The following is a 16,605-nucleotide window of genomic DNA, read 5'->3' on the forward strand; positions in this document are numbered from 1 at the left end:
AGCAACAGATGCAAACAAAGGTGACAGAGGTAAGAACAGAAGATGTGTTTCTAGGGCCTTTTCACCTTGGAAAGCATGATATGAAAGGAAGAGTTACATGCTAACAACACAGGGCTTGGGAAACTGCGTCCACACAGCACATGCATGTCCACGTGGTCAAGTGTGTTAAGAGGAGAACGCCGGGCTGGTCAAGAGTACTGGACACTGATGATGAATGCAAACCACCGCAGACACTGTTTTGGAAGGACAACCATGGAGAATACAGAAACACTAGTGGGAAACTCAGCATGGTCAAGGAAAAGGCCCAGCCCCGGGGGACTCGTCACTGATCTTACCCCGGGTGTGGCGGTTGGGACAGGGACATTTTCACTTTCAGTTGGCTTTAAGAAATCAAAGATTGACAATGTATTAATGAACAGAAAGGAAGCAGTGGTTCAGAAGGATGGGCCCCTCCCCACTTTTTAAAAACTTCTGGTTGGTGTCTTAGGACAACACGGCTGTTCCCTCCCTGAGAAAATGCCAGGGGCTCTGTCTGAACCTGGACTTGAGGGTGGGCAGCCTTTGACACAGGCTCAGACATGCTACTTTCTAATTCACATCCCAGGACATGATGCTCTGAGGTTGGCAGGCATCCAGTAAAAGAGAAGGCTGCAAGACCTCAGTTGTCCCCAAAGACAGACATGCAGAGTGGGACCCTGCTTCTCACAGGCAGGCTAGTTCTCTTTGCTGAGGCAGGACTGTGGGTCTGGGGAACTAACTGCCCTGCAGCAGGCCACTCCTAACCCCGATGAACAGGAGGAGTCTACCAAATGGGGCAGAGTGGTACCTGCCTACACCCCACACGCCTCCTGAGCCACATACCTGGGAAGGGCTGCTGAGGAGGTGGGCAAACCAAGTCAGTGTGGGTGGAGAGGGGCTGGTTTCCCCACAGAAGCCTTCAGCGCCCAGCCTACAGCCCTGACTGCTGTCAGAGAAGACAGCGCTCAGCCCCGTGGGACTCTTGGGCAGCAGCAGCTTAGGACCAGCTTGCCCTGAGTTTCTGCACTTCCACCTCATCCAGGGTCTGGCTGGGCACCTATAGTTCAGGTCACAGGGGGCTGAACCACACCACTCATCACCCTTTGGGCACCTGCCTCCCCTTCAGGCAGGGACCTTGCTTCACTCAGTGCCCAGCATGCAGTCTGGCACTTATTAGATATTCAGTGTTGAAGACACTGGAAAGAGGTTGTAAGCAAGCTCTAACAAAACAGTAAGGGCTGAACAAGAGACAAGGAATGACGGCCTCTCTGTTCCCTTTAGGAGGGTACCCTCCACTGAAGCAGCTGGTCTACCTGGTAACCGACAGAGGAATGAGCCAGTTCTTGGGGAGCTGGAACTGCTGAGTGGTCCCCAGGGTTTCTAGGGAGCCTACTGCATGGCATGTCTGCACAGCTAAGGGATGTATGCACACGCATAGATGGCGCGCACTAATCTGAGTGGTTCTCCTCCCTGGGGATACAGGGAAAGGGCTCCGTTCTGAACTCTCACTCTCATAAACAGCTGCCTCCTGAGACCAAACATAAAATTCATGGAAAAGAAGGAGTTGGGGTACATCCTATCAGAAGTGAAATTCAGCAATGTGAGGACAAACCCAGGACTAACTGGTTCTGATAGGGTTCCAAAGGGGTCCCTGATTCACCCGGGATGCTCAGAAGGTGAACCCTCTAATGGCACGGTCCAAGCCCCAGTCACTGTCTTTTATTTTCCTCTTCTTTTCTTTCACCTCAAAACAAAGAACATCTTAAAGGGACAGATGATGGTTTTAACTTATGACTTTAACAAATGGAGGAATTAGTGCTCTAAAGTTCTGTCTCCCAATCTCCCTAAGGCTGTGTGCATGAGGCTTTTGGGTCTCACTCATGCAGCTGGAGTGGGAGGGTATGTGAGTATGTGGGGGTGTGTGCATGCACGCCTCTGCCTGCCTATGCTCAAGGGGGCCAGGGTGTGCCTAAAACAGAGCACTCTACGGTGATACTTTTGAGATGTCCATAACTTGTGTGTTAGACCTGCAAGAATAAGAGGGCTATTGGTCAGGGAAGACACTCTCTGGCTACGATCTGGCCCCAGCCCCTTCTGCTTGTCCTCCCCATCTCATTCCAAGTCTGATGGACCTCTCAGTGCCCCCTCCCTCACAATGTGGTAAAGTCAGTGGCCAAACTGACGTTTGAAGTGCACATCTCTTTTCCAACTGACACCTTTGAAGTAATGACACATTTTGGACTATGAACTTGAAACCCTGGATATTCTTAAAAAAAAAAAAAAATGAAGAGGAGAACCAGACAGCATTTGTGGAGGGACACGTCAGCACCACATGCAGAAAGGAAGGACAGAACAAAGAGCACAGCAAGCCACGTGCACCCCCAGTGCAGCCTGGGACACCTCCTCCTTCCCTCAGTGCCATGCTGGGCAGGGAGCACTGCCGTGGGGGAGGATGTTGCTGGCAGCACTGGAGGACGGTGCAAGTTGCCAAAATATCTTACAAATTGGAAGGACCCTGAAGATGGCTTTGCCCAAACTACAGAAGCCAGCCAGATGCAAAGGGCAGGCCAGCTCTCATCCTGGACTGCACATTCCAACTGCCTGGGGCTGGCTCTTTTGCAGAATCTGATGCCCAGGTGATACTCCAAGGATTCTTATCTCCTTGGTCTGGGGTGTGCCAGAGCTTTGGGAGTTTTAAAAGCTCCCAGGTGATTCTAAGGTGCTGCTGGAGGGAACTCCAGTCTTAAGCCAGGGTAAAGCTGGGCACATCTTCAGGTGGTCACTCACGTCAACAAATTCCTTTTGGTCTGGATGGGCCATACAGAGGGGAGCCCCTAGAAAAGCCCACTCAGGCTGTTACAGCTAAGCAGTGGGTTCTTTTGGAGTTGATGAGGGCTCAGTACCCAGACGATGCAAACAGGTTAACTGCATCCCCATCTTGCCCACAGTGGGTGGAGGAGGCTTGGAAACACAGCTGGCTTTGGAGACTGTGGTTGGAACATGGGTGAGCTGATGCCCTGCGTGGTCCCAGGATCAATGACAGAATGCCCTCAGAGGCTGAGACTGGGAAAGGGTTCACTCCCTGGGTAGTTTTCCAAAGACAGCCACTAGGGCTGTGTGGTCAGCCTTCAGGAGAGAGGATTCCAGTGCCATCTCCAGGCTTGGGCTAGAGGCGCTCAGCAGCTCTTTCCAACCCTGAGGGTCACTGTCTTCAGCTGGGAACCCCACAGGGAGATGGCCCTCAGCCCCAGGAGGCCAAACTGTGTGCCTGGGTCCAGAAGTCTCCTTAGATCCTGGGGCACACCTGATGACCCTCCAGCCCCTTCGCACAGGGTTCTCAGGCAGGCTCTTGAGATGTAGGTTTGGGGTCAGCCCCCAGCAACTACTGGAGCCAAACAATCCCTGAGCTTCCCAAGTGCAACCAAAGAGACCAGTCTGCACTTGCTGTATTCATCCCCATCTCTTCCCGGAAAGGCTTAGATGACGTGGTTTTCCACTCCAGACAGGAAGCAAACCAGCATCACAGAACATCCTGGAGAACCTGCTCTTTGGAGGTGGGAGTGGGGGAGAGCCTCCCTCTGGCTACTTCTGACCTGGCACATAACACTTCTGGGAGAGAGGGCTTCTGTATATGGGAATGCTGAGCCTATGTCCAGAAATCAGTGACCTGGTCCCTGGAAAAAGGCTGGCACCTGAAACGGAGGGCTGAACAACCAGAAGCTGAGTACAGCTGTCGGTCACCAGGTCAGGGACAATTCCTGGGTCCCTGGGAGGGAGCTCCTTACTAACTTTTCACATGCCTTCAGTAAGTAAGAACAAGGCAGTCATAGCTTCTGCACAAGTATTTGGCCTCCCCAGCAATAATGGTAGTGGGAAAGGACTCAGTGCCGGCAACAGCCACTGCCCGGGTTAGGGAAAGTGGGGTTCTGGGTCATTTTACCATTCGAGGCACCAATAGGCATCCGAGGGTGAGCAAAGGCGAGCCTGCCAGTCATCATCTGACATTTTAGCAGCTTGATGATGTTATGACCAGATGTGATAAAGACAAATCTGTGAGAGCCATCAAACCATGGTCAGAGCAAGGGGTGGGGGGGAGGTACATAGGCAGGGGCAGCAGGAGGGGGCTGAGGGGGCATCAAGCAGGACAACAGAAAGGGCCATCCAAAATGTTTTTGCAAACTACAAACACAAGCTAGATTTCTCATTTGCAGGCCAGATCAATCATTCTTGAAGACAATGCTGGCAAGCCACACAGCCAAGCATGACTGACCAAGATGGCCCTGGCCAGACCCCAGGTGGAGACTGGGACCCAAGGGATGGGAAACAATTTAGATGACCACAACCATAAATAGCACACCCTGTGAAACTCAGTGAAAACCAAAGGTGGGGAAGCCACAAACAGGTATACAGTCTTTAAAGTGCTTTTGCTTTAACAACGACATCACCGTATATATGTTTATATATACTTGCCGCTACAATTTTCTAAAAATAAAACCAACATGAAAATCAATTAGGCAACAGAAAAGAAAGATCAACAGAGGTTGGGGGAGAGAGCACAGCAAGTTAAATATTGCAAAAAATGATGACTTATCGTAGCTAAAAACAGCCGACATGGACGAAGGGTGTTCAAGCTGAGCTAACCCAGGAGCTTGGGGGGTAAGGCCAGCCCAGGGATAGGATGTGCGTTGCTCCTCTGGGGAACCTGGCATGTGTGGGAGAGGGGGCTGGAGGAATTAACAGCTCCACCACTAACCGTTATACCATCAGAAGTTAAGGACATCCAGTCTCTTTTATCTTTGTGCCCATAGCCTGCAAACTGTACGTGCCCAGGACACATGTGTTGAGAGACTGAACACATGAGAAGGTGGCTTTGAGCATTTGCCCTGAACTGTGGCCCAGCCCAGAACTGCTGAGACCTCCCAAGGGGTTCTACCGGCCCAGGGCGGACAGCTGGTTTTGCCACCAGCTGAGGGAGCTTTTGTCTCGGGCTATATCTGACCAGGGGAAAAGTCACTGACTAGAAAACAGTATAAGAATGGTCACCGGCGTGATTTTGAAAGTCTGACTGAGTGCCAGAAATGGGCCCAATGAAAGCCTGTTTTGTGCAGACACCCCAAAGTCAAATGCTAACTAGAAAGTTCAGTGTGCGTTTTTGTACCACTGCAGCTTTCCTGACGGATGACACATGAAGAAGGATATGTCTGCGACACTGATGAGCAAGGCGGGGCCAGAGGGGACAGGCACGGTGTGCTCCTGCCCCCAGCATATGGAGGGGCAGCCGGAAAGCTGGGCACGTGCTGTCAACCGAGGGCACCAGCGCCACACCCTGCCAGCCAGCGGGGGCGGGGGGGGGGGGCAAGGGATGAGGCACTGGGAGAGCTGGCTTGTTGGCTCAGTGAACAAACCTCGGCCACATCCTGGTACCCAGAAACCCAGCATTTATGCCCACCACCTGCACATCCCTTTCAGCACGGAGCACTCCAGGGAGAACTGCTGAAACTAGTTTATTCTATTTTCATTTCCATTACAGACCATCTCTGACTTACATAAGGGTCTGTGCCGGAATTTTCACATAAGCAGACTTTGACAAAGGTTGTAAGTGCTTTACGTCAGGAGATGGTTAAGCAGGCAATGTCTGGTCATAAACTCAGGAGAGAGCTCATGGCAGCCCAGTTAGGGTCCTGCTGTTCTGCCATTAGCATTAGATTATTTTATAACCAAGCATAATTTACACATTATGAATGACAATTTTATAGCTGAGTTATGGGATACTTCACATAAAGTGGAATTTACCTAAGTCTGGGCTCACGGAGGTTGGGGGATGTATCTTCCTGGGTCTAGGAAAATACCACTTTAGTCCCTTGTCATGGCATGGATTGGGGTGCTGTGAGGCATCCATCACACCCTCGTGGACATGCCTTATAGTCCATTTCACTTGTTAGTCCATGGAAAATCTACACTCGGATAATAGCCTTTATCTCCCTAATACTTTAAGTTTTGTAACCAGTATTTTCACAAATATCTGCATCATTTTATCCCCCCGACACACCTATGAAGCAGGGAGGGCAGATATCATTCGCCCCAGCTGATCCATGGGGAACTGAGGCCCAGGTCCAACAAGTCAGTTTTGAACCAAGACCAGAACTGTCAGGCCTTGGGAGTGCCGGGCCAGTGGCCGTCCCACTGGTCTGTGATCTAGGCTTAGCTTGGCCCCAAAGCAGTGGTATAAAGAGGGACTGCACCATCCTTATTTGTTACAGGCTGTCTGGACACCAGGACGGGCCGTACAACCCTGCAGATGTCAGCCAGGCAGAGCGAGGAGGCCCCTTCCCAGCCAGGGGTGGGGGAGGAGGGCGGGGCTGGCCACATGGAGCAGAAAGCCAACACCACACAGCAGTCCCACCCCATGCTCCATTCACCCCCGCCACGGGCTCTACACAACTGGGGCACACACACTGGACACCCACTAAGACTTGTAACAAACTGGGGACAGACCAGGTGAGCAGGGCCATTTGTGCCTGCCTCAGGCCCTTCTGGTTTAGGCCTGGGTTAGATCCAAGAACTACTGGCAGGAGGCAGTGCTCCCCTTTCTGGAGCCTCTTAGTTTTGAAGGAGGGTTCTCAGGATGGTTCTGGAAGGGTGGGTCACTCCACTACCACACTGCTACTGCACTTATTTCCTTATTAAAGGGCTCAATCAAGTGCAACAGAGGAGAATGGACACCCTGTCCTCATACACACTCAGCCCTCCTTCCCCTGGTCCATGAGATCACCATCGTTTGGGGAGCTAGGACAGGGGGTACTCCCCAGTGTCACTAGTCAGACTCGGCAGGTGCACATGATACAGGCGAAGGCTGCAGCAGTCACGTGTTCATGGCGTGGCTGTGAAGCCCCGCCCCACCTCCCTTCACAGAACCATCGTGGGTACCAGGGCACACGTTATGAACTCCATTTTGCACCTGGAAAAATCTGAGGCACGGGGCAGTCAGGTGCCCGGCCGAGGTCACACAGCTAGCGCGTGCCAATGTTCACATTCTCACATAAATTAACTCCCGGCCCTTCACAGGCTCATAAGAACTTATTTTTTAAAAATAATGTTTGGTTCCAAAATGGCCATTCTACATTTCCTTCTCCACCCTCTTTCAGGGGAAGGGGGTGGGGCGGGGGAGGGGAGGCTACCAAATGTTCTTCATCTTTTAGAACAAATGTATGCCCGAATTTCTTAAGTGTAGAGAGACCCATGGATACGGTTTCTAGGCTCCTGAGTGTCAGACTTAACAGAAACAATCACGTCACAGGACACAAAGTTTGCTACTTACATTCACTTCAGTTATAGCAATATCAACGACGCTACCAACAACAATTAAGGCATCAAAAGTGTTCCATGCATCAGTGAAATAGTGCTGTTAGGGCAAGCATTCAGAAGCCACAGAGGAGAGGAAGCACAACAGGAAAAAAGAAGAAAAGGACAGTGTTATAAAAAGGGAACATTCTAGCATTATGCCACCCGGCTACTTGAAAAAAAAAATCACTCTAAAACAAACATGTTACAGGTACGTCACTTTGGGTGTTGCCGCTGACACAGCAAATAAAAACAATGAGAGACGCCTGTCTTGCCCTGCCTACCAGCGGCTCGGGAAACGCCGCCCGAGTCGGCCCTCCGAAAGGTGCTCTGAGTCTGCAAAGGCCTGGGATAAAGCTCCACCCTCACAAGCCTCTTGTCCACAGCTCTCGTGAGGAAAGTCCTGGTTTTAGATCCAGTGAGGTTGGGGCCTGTGACTTGTCCAGGTGATGCCAGTGCGGGGCGGGGAGCGGAATGTGCAGACAGAGAGAGGACACGAGGCGGGCGGCCACGGCGGGCGCATACTCACGTCGGCTTCGCTGAGGGCCACGTCTATAATGCTGCCGATTACGATGAGGGAGTCAAACGTGTTCCAGGCGTCACTAAAATACCCCTGGACAGAGCAGGCAGGGGGCAGACGTTTATGAGCACGTAGGAACGGAAACGCCACACGGATCATACGGGGACGTGTCGGATGCCCCGCCGTACCCATGGCAACCAGGTGGGGTGGGAGAGCCAAAGGGAGGCAACAGTACCGTCCAGGGGCGGAAAGGGACACAGGCTGGGGTGCACCTGCATGTGTGAGAGAGGGCGCGCACGCACGCACACGCACGCAGGCACAGCGCACGCACACACGCACGCGCACGCACGCACGCACGCGCCGTGCAGACCCATGGTCCCGAGCGGCCCCAGACCAAGCGGAGTTTGTGCAGGGCAGAGGGGCCTCTGAAAACCCTGCCCGTGCAACTAGGGCCACAACTTCAAACCGTCACAAGAGGGTGTGCGACCCTTCTAAGTTTGCAACCCTTACACAGAAGAGTCAGCAGGCCCTCCCCCTACTCCTTCGCCAAGTTTTTTCTCTTCTCCCAATTGAAGAGCACTGTGACCAGCCTTTCACACGTTCTTCTTTCTGTGCTCTTAAAACAAATCAGTAACTCCTCCGGCTCCTCACCAGTGCAAGGATTATGAAAGGTGTGCTCTGTCCTCACAGAGCCCTTGGCCTCACTGGGACAGAGGCACAGTGAGGCACGAGTCCAGGGCACAGAGTTGTGGGGCGGGGATTCACTCCAGTCTGTGGGGAAGGGGGTTGTGTAGGGAGCCCACACAGGTCTTACAAGGGAAAAGCGCAGTCAAGGGTGATGATGCACTAAGGCTCCCATTGGCCTCGAGAGAATCCTCCTTGTACCCCAGCTCTCCTCCCTTCTCTCTCCACCCTCCAGGCTAGGAGGACTCCTTGCCATCCCTCAGAAGCACCAACAGGTTCTTCCCCCTGTCTCAGCTGCAACAGCAATCCCAGCCCTCTCCACACAGACTCTGCCCAAATCCACTTCCTCCTTCAAGGTCAGACCAAACGCCAGCTCCTTGAAGGGACCTTTTCAGATCCTCCTGATCTCTGCTCTGCCTCTCACATGTCCTCATCACTGAATTTGGGGTCTTTGTCTGCAGCTTTAACCCACTGAAAGCCCTCTGAGGATGAGTACCATGCTGATTCTTCCGTCCCCTCCTCCACTAGCCCCACTATCTATCCCAGAGCCTTGATCCCATTGCTCCACACACTGCAATGTCTCTTTCTTCCACTGACCTAGCATCCTACCATCATTCAGATCCTCCTATCTTGCAACAAGCATGAAGGCACGATGTCCCTGTGACTTATAAATCCGTGTATATCTATGTGGCATACATTTTATGTATGCACTCTTGAGGGCTCAGCACAGTAGAGGCTAAATTCATGCCTGCTGTCTCCTGACAGCCTCTGGAAACTCTTGGTCAGAGGGGTGGGGGTGGGCACTACGCATAGAGGCTTTGGTTGCATGGTCGATGACTCTATCTGAAAATCAACTGTCTTTTCAAAAAGTCAGAACATGTTTTGGAAATTAAAAAAAAAAAAAAATCCAGGTCTGAAATATATAAAAAGGGGCCAAGCATGGTTACAACTGGGTACACTTAGTGAGGATAAAGAAAACCAGAACAGAAGGTACTTTGAAGTTTCAGGTCCCATCAACTTGTGATCACATGCAGGCCCCAAGAAAGCCACTGCAGAGCCCCAGCCTTCGATGACACGATAGAAAGTGTGCATGTGCTGGCCATCCTAATAACTGGAGTGGGGCTGTTTGTTCTAGTTACTGTTGATCACGCACTCCAAGTACAATTATGGGGGAGCTATGACACTAATTGATGGTTTGGACTTTTAAAAATTTCATCTTAAATGATGTAAGATTTTCCCACCCAATCTGCCATGACCTCTCACTCACTCTTCACCTCTCCCTTCCCCTCCTCTGTCACACGTTGCCTCACTGACTGGCATCCTCCCAGACCCCTCATCTCAGGCCTCCAAAGAGTAAACAAACGGACTCTGCCTGCACCAACCCGCCGACCTGTGTACACAAGTCTAATAGGACAAGTCTTAATGAACACCACGTTTTGCACCTTCTAGCTTTTCTTCCCAGTGCTCCGTGATTCTTGGCTGGCGGACTGGGGCAAGGCCAGCCACTCTGAGGACTAGACTAGAGCCACTGAGCATGCTGGTCACGCTGGCCGGCTAGGACACAAAGAGCTTGCGCCTGGACCCAAAGGAGCGCACGGTTTCCTCCACAGAGAAGACCTCCTAACACAAAAGTCACTTGGGTCAAGTGCTAAGTGCTGCCGTGGGGGTGCCGGGGACCCTTATTTACATTGTGTGAAGAGGTAACAAACAGGCATTTGACCAGCAGCCGTGCCACAAGCTACTCTGAGGACCAGAGCCTTCCCTTCCTGGATTTAAGAGCATCTCCAAAGCTAAGGACAGTATGGTGATCATTCCCATCTCCCCTAGAGAGGAGCCGATGCCTCACTGAGACAGCTGGGCGCCCGTAACAGTCAGGCCTCCGGGGTACGGAGAGCAGCTGAAGACCCCGAGTTCCTCCTCCTCTCCTGTCCGGGCACAGGACCAGCCCCCGCCCACAGCTGTACCCCGCGTACTACTCCTCCCACTACAGCAGGCTCTTCACCTGAGGCCAAGGCCACCACCTGCGCACCTACTTTGGACTTTATTCCTGAACAGCTCCTCCCCTGCTTTTCCAGAATTATCAGTACTTACCTCTGAATCATTCCCATTGGCCTACACACTATCCTCCAACTGGCCCATTCTGGCCACTGTGGTACATGAAATCACCTTAAACCAATGCAATAGGGGCTTCCCATTTGGGGTCCTGGAACATTTTGGCAATCTCATCAACTCTCTTCAGAAGATCCCGCACACTCATAAATTGTGCCCAAGTCCTAGAGGACTCCTGGACTGAAGGTACCTACCCCTAATGCAGACAACAGGAGGCTCGAGCTGATGCAGGTGGCTGGAATCACAAGCTCAGACAAGGTGGCTATGCCAGGGGGCCGGCGGAGGCAGAAATTGCCAGGCTCTCTTTCTCCCCACATCTGATTCCCTGTTTAGTAGCCTCCAATGTGATCAAATCACTGTCGAATGAGCAGGACTCAGTCCCCCACCCTTTTCCCACCAACATCACCACAGTGTCTGGGCAACCAGAAGATGAGACAAAAGGCTTCTGGCAGAGGACCCATCCCTGTGCCCTCTTCTCTTGGACAAAAATGACAGGTTCTCCTGACACTGAATGCCCAGGCCAGGGCCCCGCAAGTGGAACCAGCAGTCCCTAGCACTCAGCCAGAGTCAACTCTTATTTTTTGTCCAGTCCTACTGGCTTGGAAAGACCAAGCAAGTCAGCCACATGTGATAATCTCTATTATTCAGAAACATGTCTGACTCAGAAATTTTAAATCATAAAGCAGACTCATGTGGGCATTAGGGCCAGGAACTTTCAAGACTTCCAAGAACTCTGAGAGTCTGTCAGTGTCCACGTCGCTCCTGACTGTGGGCTCCTGGGAGCAGAGCTGGAACTCCGGCCGGAATATAGCACACAGGTGTGGCACACATGTGTGTGTGTGGAGGGGGTAACGTGTTGGGGGGGTAACGTGTGTGGAACAGAAACAAGAGAAGCAGCCCGAGTCCGGGTTCTTTTTGCTGCCTGGAGTCCCTCTCATCGGCAGATCTGAAGGAGCCCACACAAATCACCCACTTTTGGGGTTTACCACGGCAGCCAGGTCACTCAGCAATTTCTGCCGGGGACTATTTGAGCAGTGCTGGACCCAAGAGATGACCCACAGTACCAGATTTCAGTAGACCCATAACTGACAGCTTTCTAACTAGCACAAGCCTTTCCAGAGGTCAAGTGGGGGCTTACCGGAAAGCATTCACCTTTGGCCACTCTACTCCGATCAAATATCCCGTGACAGAAAATACCCTGCGTACCATCTCATGTCAAGAGGCTGCACCTACAGGCTCATCCGTTTATGCCTTTCTTCATTCCACCCATCCTTAATGAGCGGCCAGCACAGAGCAGGCATTGTGTGGGATGCAGGAGACCCAGCCTGTGACCTCGAGCAGCCTCTCAGCAGTTAACGGAGAGATCCAAAGAAGTATTGATCATGACATCGCCCAGTAAGCATCTAGTGGACACGCAGGTGAAGGGAAGAACAGGCTTTGGCTGAGCTGGTAGGGAGGATGTCACAGAGAAACCCACATTTCAGACGGGCCTCAGGCAATAACAAGGCAAAAGGGTTTTCATATACAGAAACCCATGCCCTGGAAAGGCCTGGCTTGTTAACAGCTAGGGGTGGGGAGTGTAGAAGGAATGACAGGGGAAGCAAGGCGGAAGTGCAAATGGGCCAAGGTTTGGTGGAGGACTTTGAACATGAAACTAAGAAAATTCTAAGGTGTGGTTTTTTGGTTTTTTTTTTTTTTTGCTCAGGCAACAGGTGGCTGGTACCGGAGTTTTGTTGTGGAAGATGAGCAGAGAGGGGCTGGGCGGGGGTGTGGGAGGGGGGAAATTTAGCAGTCCAGGGAAAGGAGGGGCAGGAGGTCTGGATGACATGGATGGCCGGAGAAGCTCTGGGCCTGTAAGGCATTTACCACGGGAGAAGGGGACCAGGAGAGCACCCTGAGAAACTGTGACATCAAAGACACAGGCTGAGCCCACGAGGTCTGGTGCAACGTTCTAGCTAAGGAGAAGAATGTTTGGTCTCAAGTATTATTTGGCATTAAAATAGATCACCTAAAAGAGATGTGGTCACTGACAAACTGTAAAGACTATCAAATGTTCTTTCTAGGAGATGGAGGGTGTCCTCCAAAGAGATCGTTAACACTTTGTTAAGAGCCTGTATTCCTGCCAGGGGCCCTGGGACAGGGAATGCCATCCCAGGAGGCTGGTGGCACCAATGCTGGTGTCCACGGTGCAGCGGCTCTGCACCGGCATAGGAGAACAGCACCAAAATACTCTCCTCTTCCCCCAAACCCAACTACCCTTTACTTCTCCCAAGCCCAAGTGGCCAGGAGTACAAATTCGTCACTTTTGAGGTAGAACCAAGATCAAAATGCAGACCTGGGAACCAAGTGTGGCTCTTCAGGGAAAAGCCCGTGGCCGAGGCAGCTAAGCTGGCCTCGGGTACATGCTGGACAAAGGCAGGTGACATCCGGAAGCACAAAGAGGGAGCCCCAGCAAATTGGAAGTGCTCTTTATTCCTGCAGGAGCCAGTACTTTGGGGAAGGCCCTCCTTCTTCAGTTTCCTCCTTGGAGCAAGAGAATTCATTGGACACGTCCCATGGCTTCCCCTGGGAGTACCGGAGGGAAAGGCCAGGGAAGTGGGCTTATCTTACTTCAGTTAGGACCTCCCTTTTAAAAGCCTAGGATGGCACAGTCACCTCCAAGTCAAAGCACAATCTAGAGTATGCAAGGTCAATGCTAGATGGTAGGTTTTCCCTTGGGGAGTAGATGTAATACACTCAGCCGCCTCCTTGCTTTCCCCTAATTCTGCTCTTCGGCTTCTTGCCACCTTGCACTCTTGCCTAGAACCAATGCTCAGAACAGCTCTTCCCATTCAGTGAGCCTCATTCCCCGGCCAGGGCAGCTCCCCAGCTCTGGGTTTCCTACCTCTGCCTCTCTACCTCAACCCCTCCCCTCCCTGCTTATGGAGGCGGGATGACCTGACCTGCTGAGTCCTCAAACCACTTCTCCCTAAATGTGTGCTCTTGGCAGGCCCCACCTCTCTGGCAGGTTCTTGAATATAGAAGTCCCCACGGTCAGGTTTCCCAACTTCTTTTAACCCATCCTCCTCACAGTGCCTTCTCATCCATCAGGAAGGGTTTTGTCCAACTTCACTTTCTGTATCTGAATCTCAGCACAGCTGCAACCCCATCTCTCCTGACAGATGCTGGCAAGTTTTCCTAGAAGGTGTGCCCCTCACTGTGGAGAACACTGCCCCAAGAGGCCCTGTAACCAACTCCTCACAGAGACGAAGGCTTTCCTGAGAGGAGACCCACGGGCTAGGGTTCCCATGCGGCCCTCTGTCCCATGCGGCCATCTCCTGGAAGACTCTCCCTTCGGCAGCCTCTCTGACCTTGCTCCTCAGCCCGACTTCCTCTCTGATGAGAGAGGAGGGGTCTCACTGCTTCTTAGTCAAAGCCTACTCCCATGGGCTTGCTTTGTCAACCCAGAAGAGAAAAACAAGGAAAAGTCAGGGAGCATTTTAAGAAGGGCTTTCTTTCTTTCTTTTTTTTTTAATTTTATTTTATTATGTCATGTTAGTCATCATTCATTACATAGTTAGTTTTTGATGTAGTGATCCATGATTCATTGTTTGCGTATAACACCCAGTACTCCATGCAATATGTGAAGGGCTTTATTTCTTGGTGAAATGATTCTCTCCCCATCCTCAACACAAAATCTGTCTATCCTGGCTTCAGTGAGTGCAGAAATAGCACTCCTCAAGCACAGAGATGCTCTTATTGCTGTTTCATGCTACGGAAATATCTTGCTGGGCAAAACAACAAAGCAGCACCATTTCTAGCGGAAATCACTCATTTTAAAACTCTGATTAATCAGTACTGATTAAAAATCAGCTACTCATTTCCCTCCTGATATCACCAGTCTGATCACATACCACCAAAACCCTCCTCTCAGGTTTGATATCAGTGGTTTACTGGGCAGAGGGGTGTACGAGCCCTTTGGTGCACGAGCCCGCTAGCGGATGCGCGTTCACACACGGACACACACACACTCTCACGCACACATGCCATGGGCGAGTGTGTCTTCTCTTCAGCCCAGAGCAAGCTCTGAAACATTTCAGAGCTTAATCACCAGGCAAGGGAAGACAAGACAAGGGGATCTAGAAACGTTCCGTGGGTAGGTTCCGTGTTGTCTCTCTCAAGTCCTTTTGATGTTCTTACTTGGCAACCTTTTTCATCAACCCAGACAACTATTGTTCAGAGAAGTAAAGGTGACAGGGAAGCAAACCAAAACTCTCAAAGGAAATCAAGATGAATTTGAAAAAGGAGGAGATGTTTATGTATGTAGATATGGACAAGTCACAGTACATAACATCTGGCCATGCATAAGGTGCCAAATTTGACCCCACTGCAATCACCCCAAGTGATCACTTACAAGTGTCCTTTCTTTTTGGTCCACAAAGATCTGATAAAGATTGCATAAAAATTAATTCAAATTAAAGAAAGGAACAGTTTTGGATTAGAATTCCAAGGAAATATGGAGTATGTGAAACCATCATATCATAATCCAAGTCTCAGTAAAACCAGTGTTTTAGGCATAAGGTGTCTTACACCCAGCCGAACCAACAACCGGGTCCCCGGATTCTGTCACTGCCTCATACTGAGAGTTTGGGGGCTTTGCTAGCAAATAAGCCGAGGGTCCAACGTCCCCCAGCTCAGCCTGGATTTGCTCCTCCGTCTACAGTTTTAGAACGAGGGGGCCATCGTGACTTGACGATGATGGTGGTGGCCATCACGGTCAGAGTACTGACACATGACAGCATGTTACTACATGCCAGGCACTCTTCTAAGCATGGCACAGATAGTGAATCTTCACCCCCCCAACCACCTTGTGAAACAGGGCTGGTAGTGTCTTCATTCTGCGGGTGAGGAAAATGCAGCACAGAGCTGTTAAGGAACTCACTCGCGTCAGCAAGTGGGGAGTATGGATTTGGATCCAGAGTTCGTGTGCTCTTAGACACTGTTCTGTCAGCCTCTTCCACCCCAGACACTGACAACGGTGGGGCTGGATCCGCTCCCTCCCAAAGGTGACAAGATATGCTGACTAGCCCAACAGTGTTTAACAGCTTTCATGTCTTGTTTTGTCTTAAAGTCAAGCGACATTTTTCTAAGTCAAATAAACGGTAAGCGCTCTCCAAATGGTAGAACTTTCCATAAAAGGTGAAAAAGAGGCTGTAGACCAAGGACAAATAAAACCAAGGTCTTTCTCCTGGAAACCTAAGAGTCAAATCAAGGCTGAATTCTTTCTGACGGGTTCTGTTCCAACAGTTTGTCTAACGCCCGAGCAATGAGGCCACTTTCCCTGAGACAGCGTGAGAGGCTCTTCTAGACACAGAAAATCCGGTTTCAAAACCATCTCTATTCTACAAATTCCCGATTCTGTCCCCCCTTCTTCTTTTTCTCAGAATTCTTTTCATGAGGTTTTGTTTTGTAGTTTTGTTTTCCCATATGTACCCAGATGCCCTAATCAGATTTGAACGTTCTCAGGTGATAACGCAGTTATCGGACCCAACAATTTGGCGTCACTCGGTAACACAAGACAAACAGGAAGCGTGTGCTCCTCTGGAGTGATTCAGCAACAGCCTTTGAGAAGTGGGCTCAGAGACTCACCTTAGGTTTAAACGCGATGACTTTCAAAACCATCTCGACGGTGAACACCCCGGTGAAGACCATGTTCAGAATGTCCATGGCGTCATTAAACATCTTGGACTGCTCATAGTGCTGTGGACAAAGGCAGAGGCATGGTTCTCAGGGGCCCGGCCCAGCCAGCCTCACAAAAGGAGGCTCCCCAGCCCCCTGCTGCCTGCAGGCATCCACCCTCTGCTTGGAAATGGAGGCAGCCTCCACTGGTTTCAACGGCACGTGTTTAACTCACCACAAAGCACAGGGGGGCCTTGACGAATGAAGATGATTGG

General features: G+C 51.1%; 1 protein-coding gene across 13 annotated transcripts in view; it reads right to left on the bottom strand.

Moving 5' to 3' along the window:
* Window positions 1-16,605, bottom strand: part of CACNA1D (calcium voltage-gated channel subunit alpha1 D) — a 301,070-nt gene that overhangs the window by 40,426 nt on the left and 244,039 nt on the right. For 7 of the 13 annotated variants that reach the window (XM_036102523.2, XM_036102520.2, XM_036102521.2 and 4 more), the window contains 4 exons: window positions 16,301-16,411; window positions 7,889-7,972; window positions 7,337-7,420; window positions 336-380 (listed from right to left, as the gene is read on the bottom strand). In XM_036102523.2, coding sequence (XP_035958416.1) covers window positions 336-380; window positions 7,337-7,420; window positions 7,889-7,972; window positions 16,301-16,411 — 324 coding nt within the window. The remainder of the gene's footprint in view (window positions 1-335; window positions 381-7,336; window positions 7,421-7,888; window positions 7,973-16,300; window positions 16,412-16,605) is intronic. The other 6 variants (XM_036102532.2, XM_078077007.1, XM_036102526.2 and 3 more) reach the window with 3 other exon arrangements.

The sequence above is a fragment of the Halichoerus grypus genome, chromosome 1, assembly GCF_964656455.1.
Source record: "Halichoerus grypus chromosome 1, mHalGry1.hap1.1, whole genome shotgun sequence".
Taxonomy (NCBI): Eukaryota; Metazoa; Chordata; class Mammalia; order Carnivora; family Phocidae; genus Halichoerus; species Halichoerus grypus.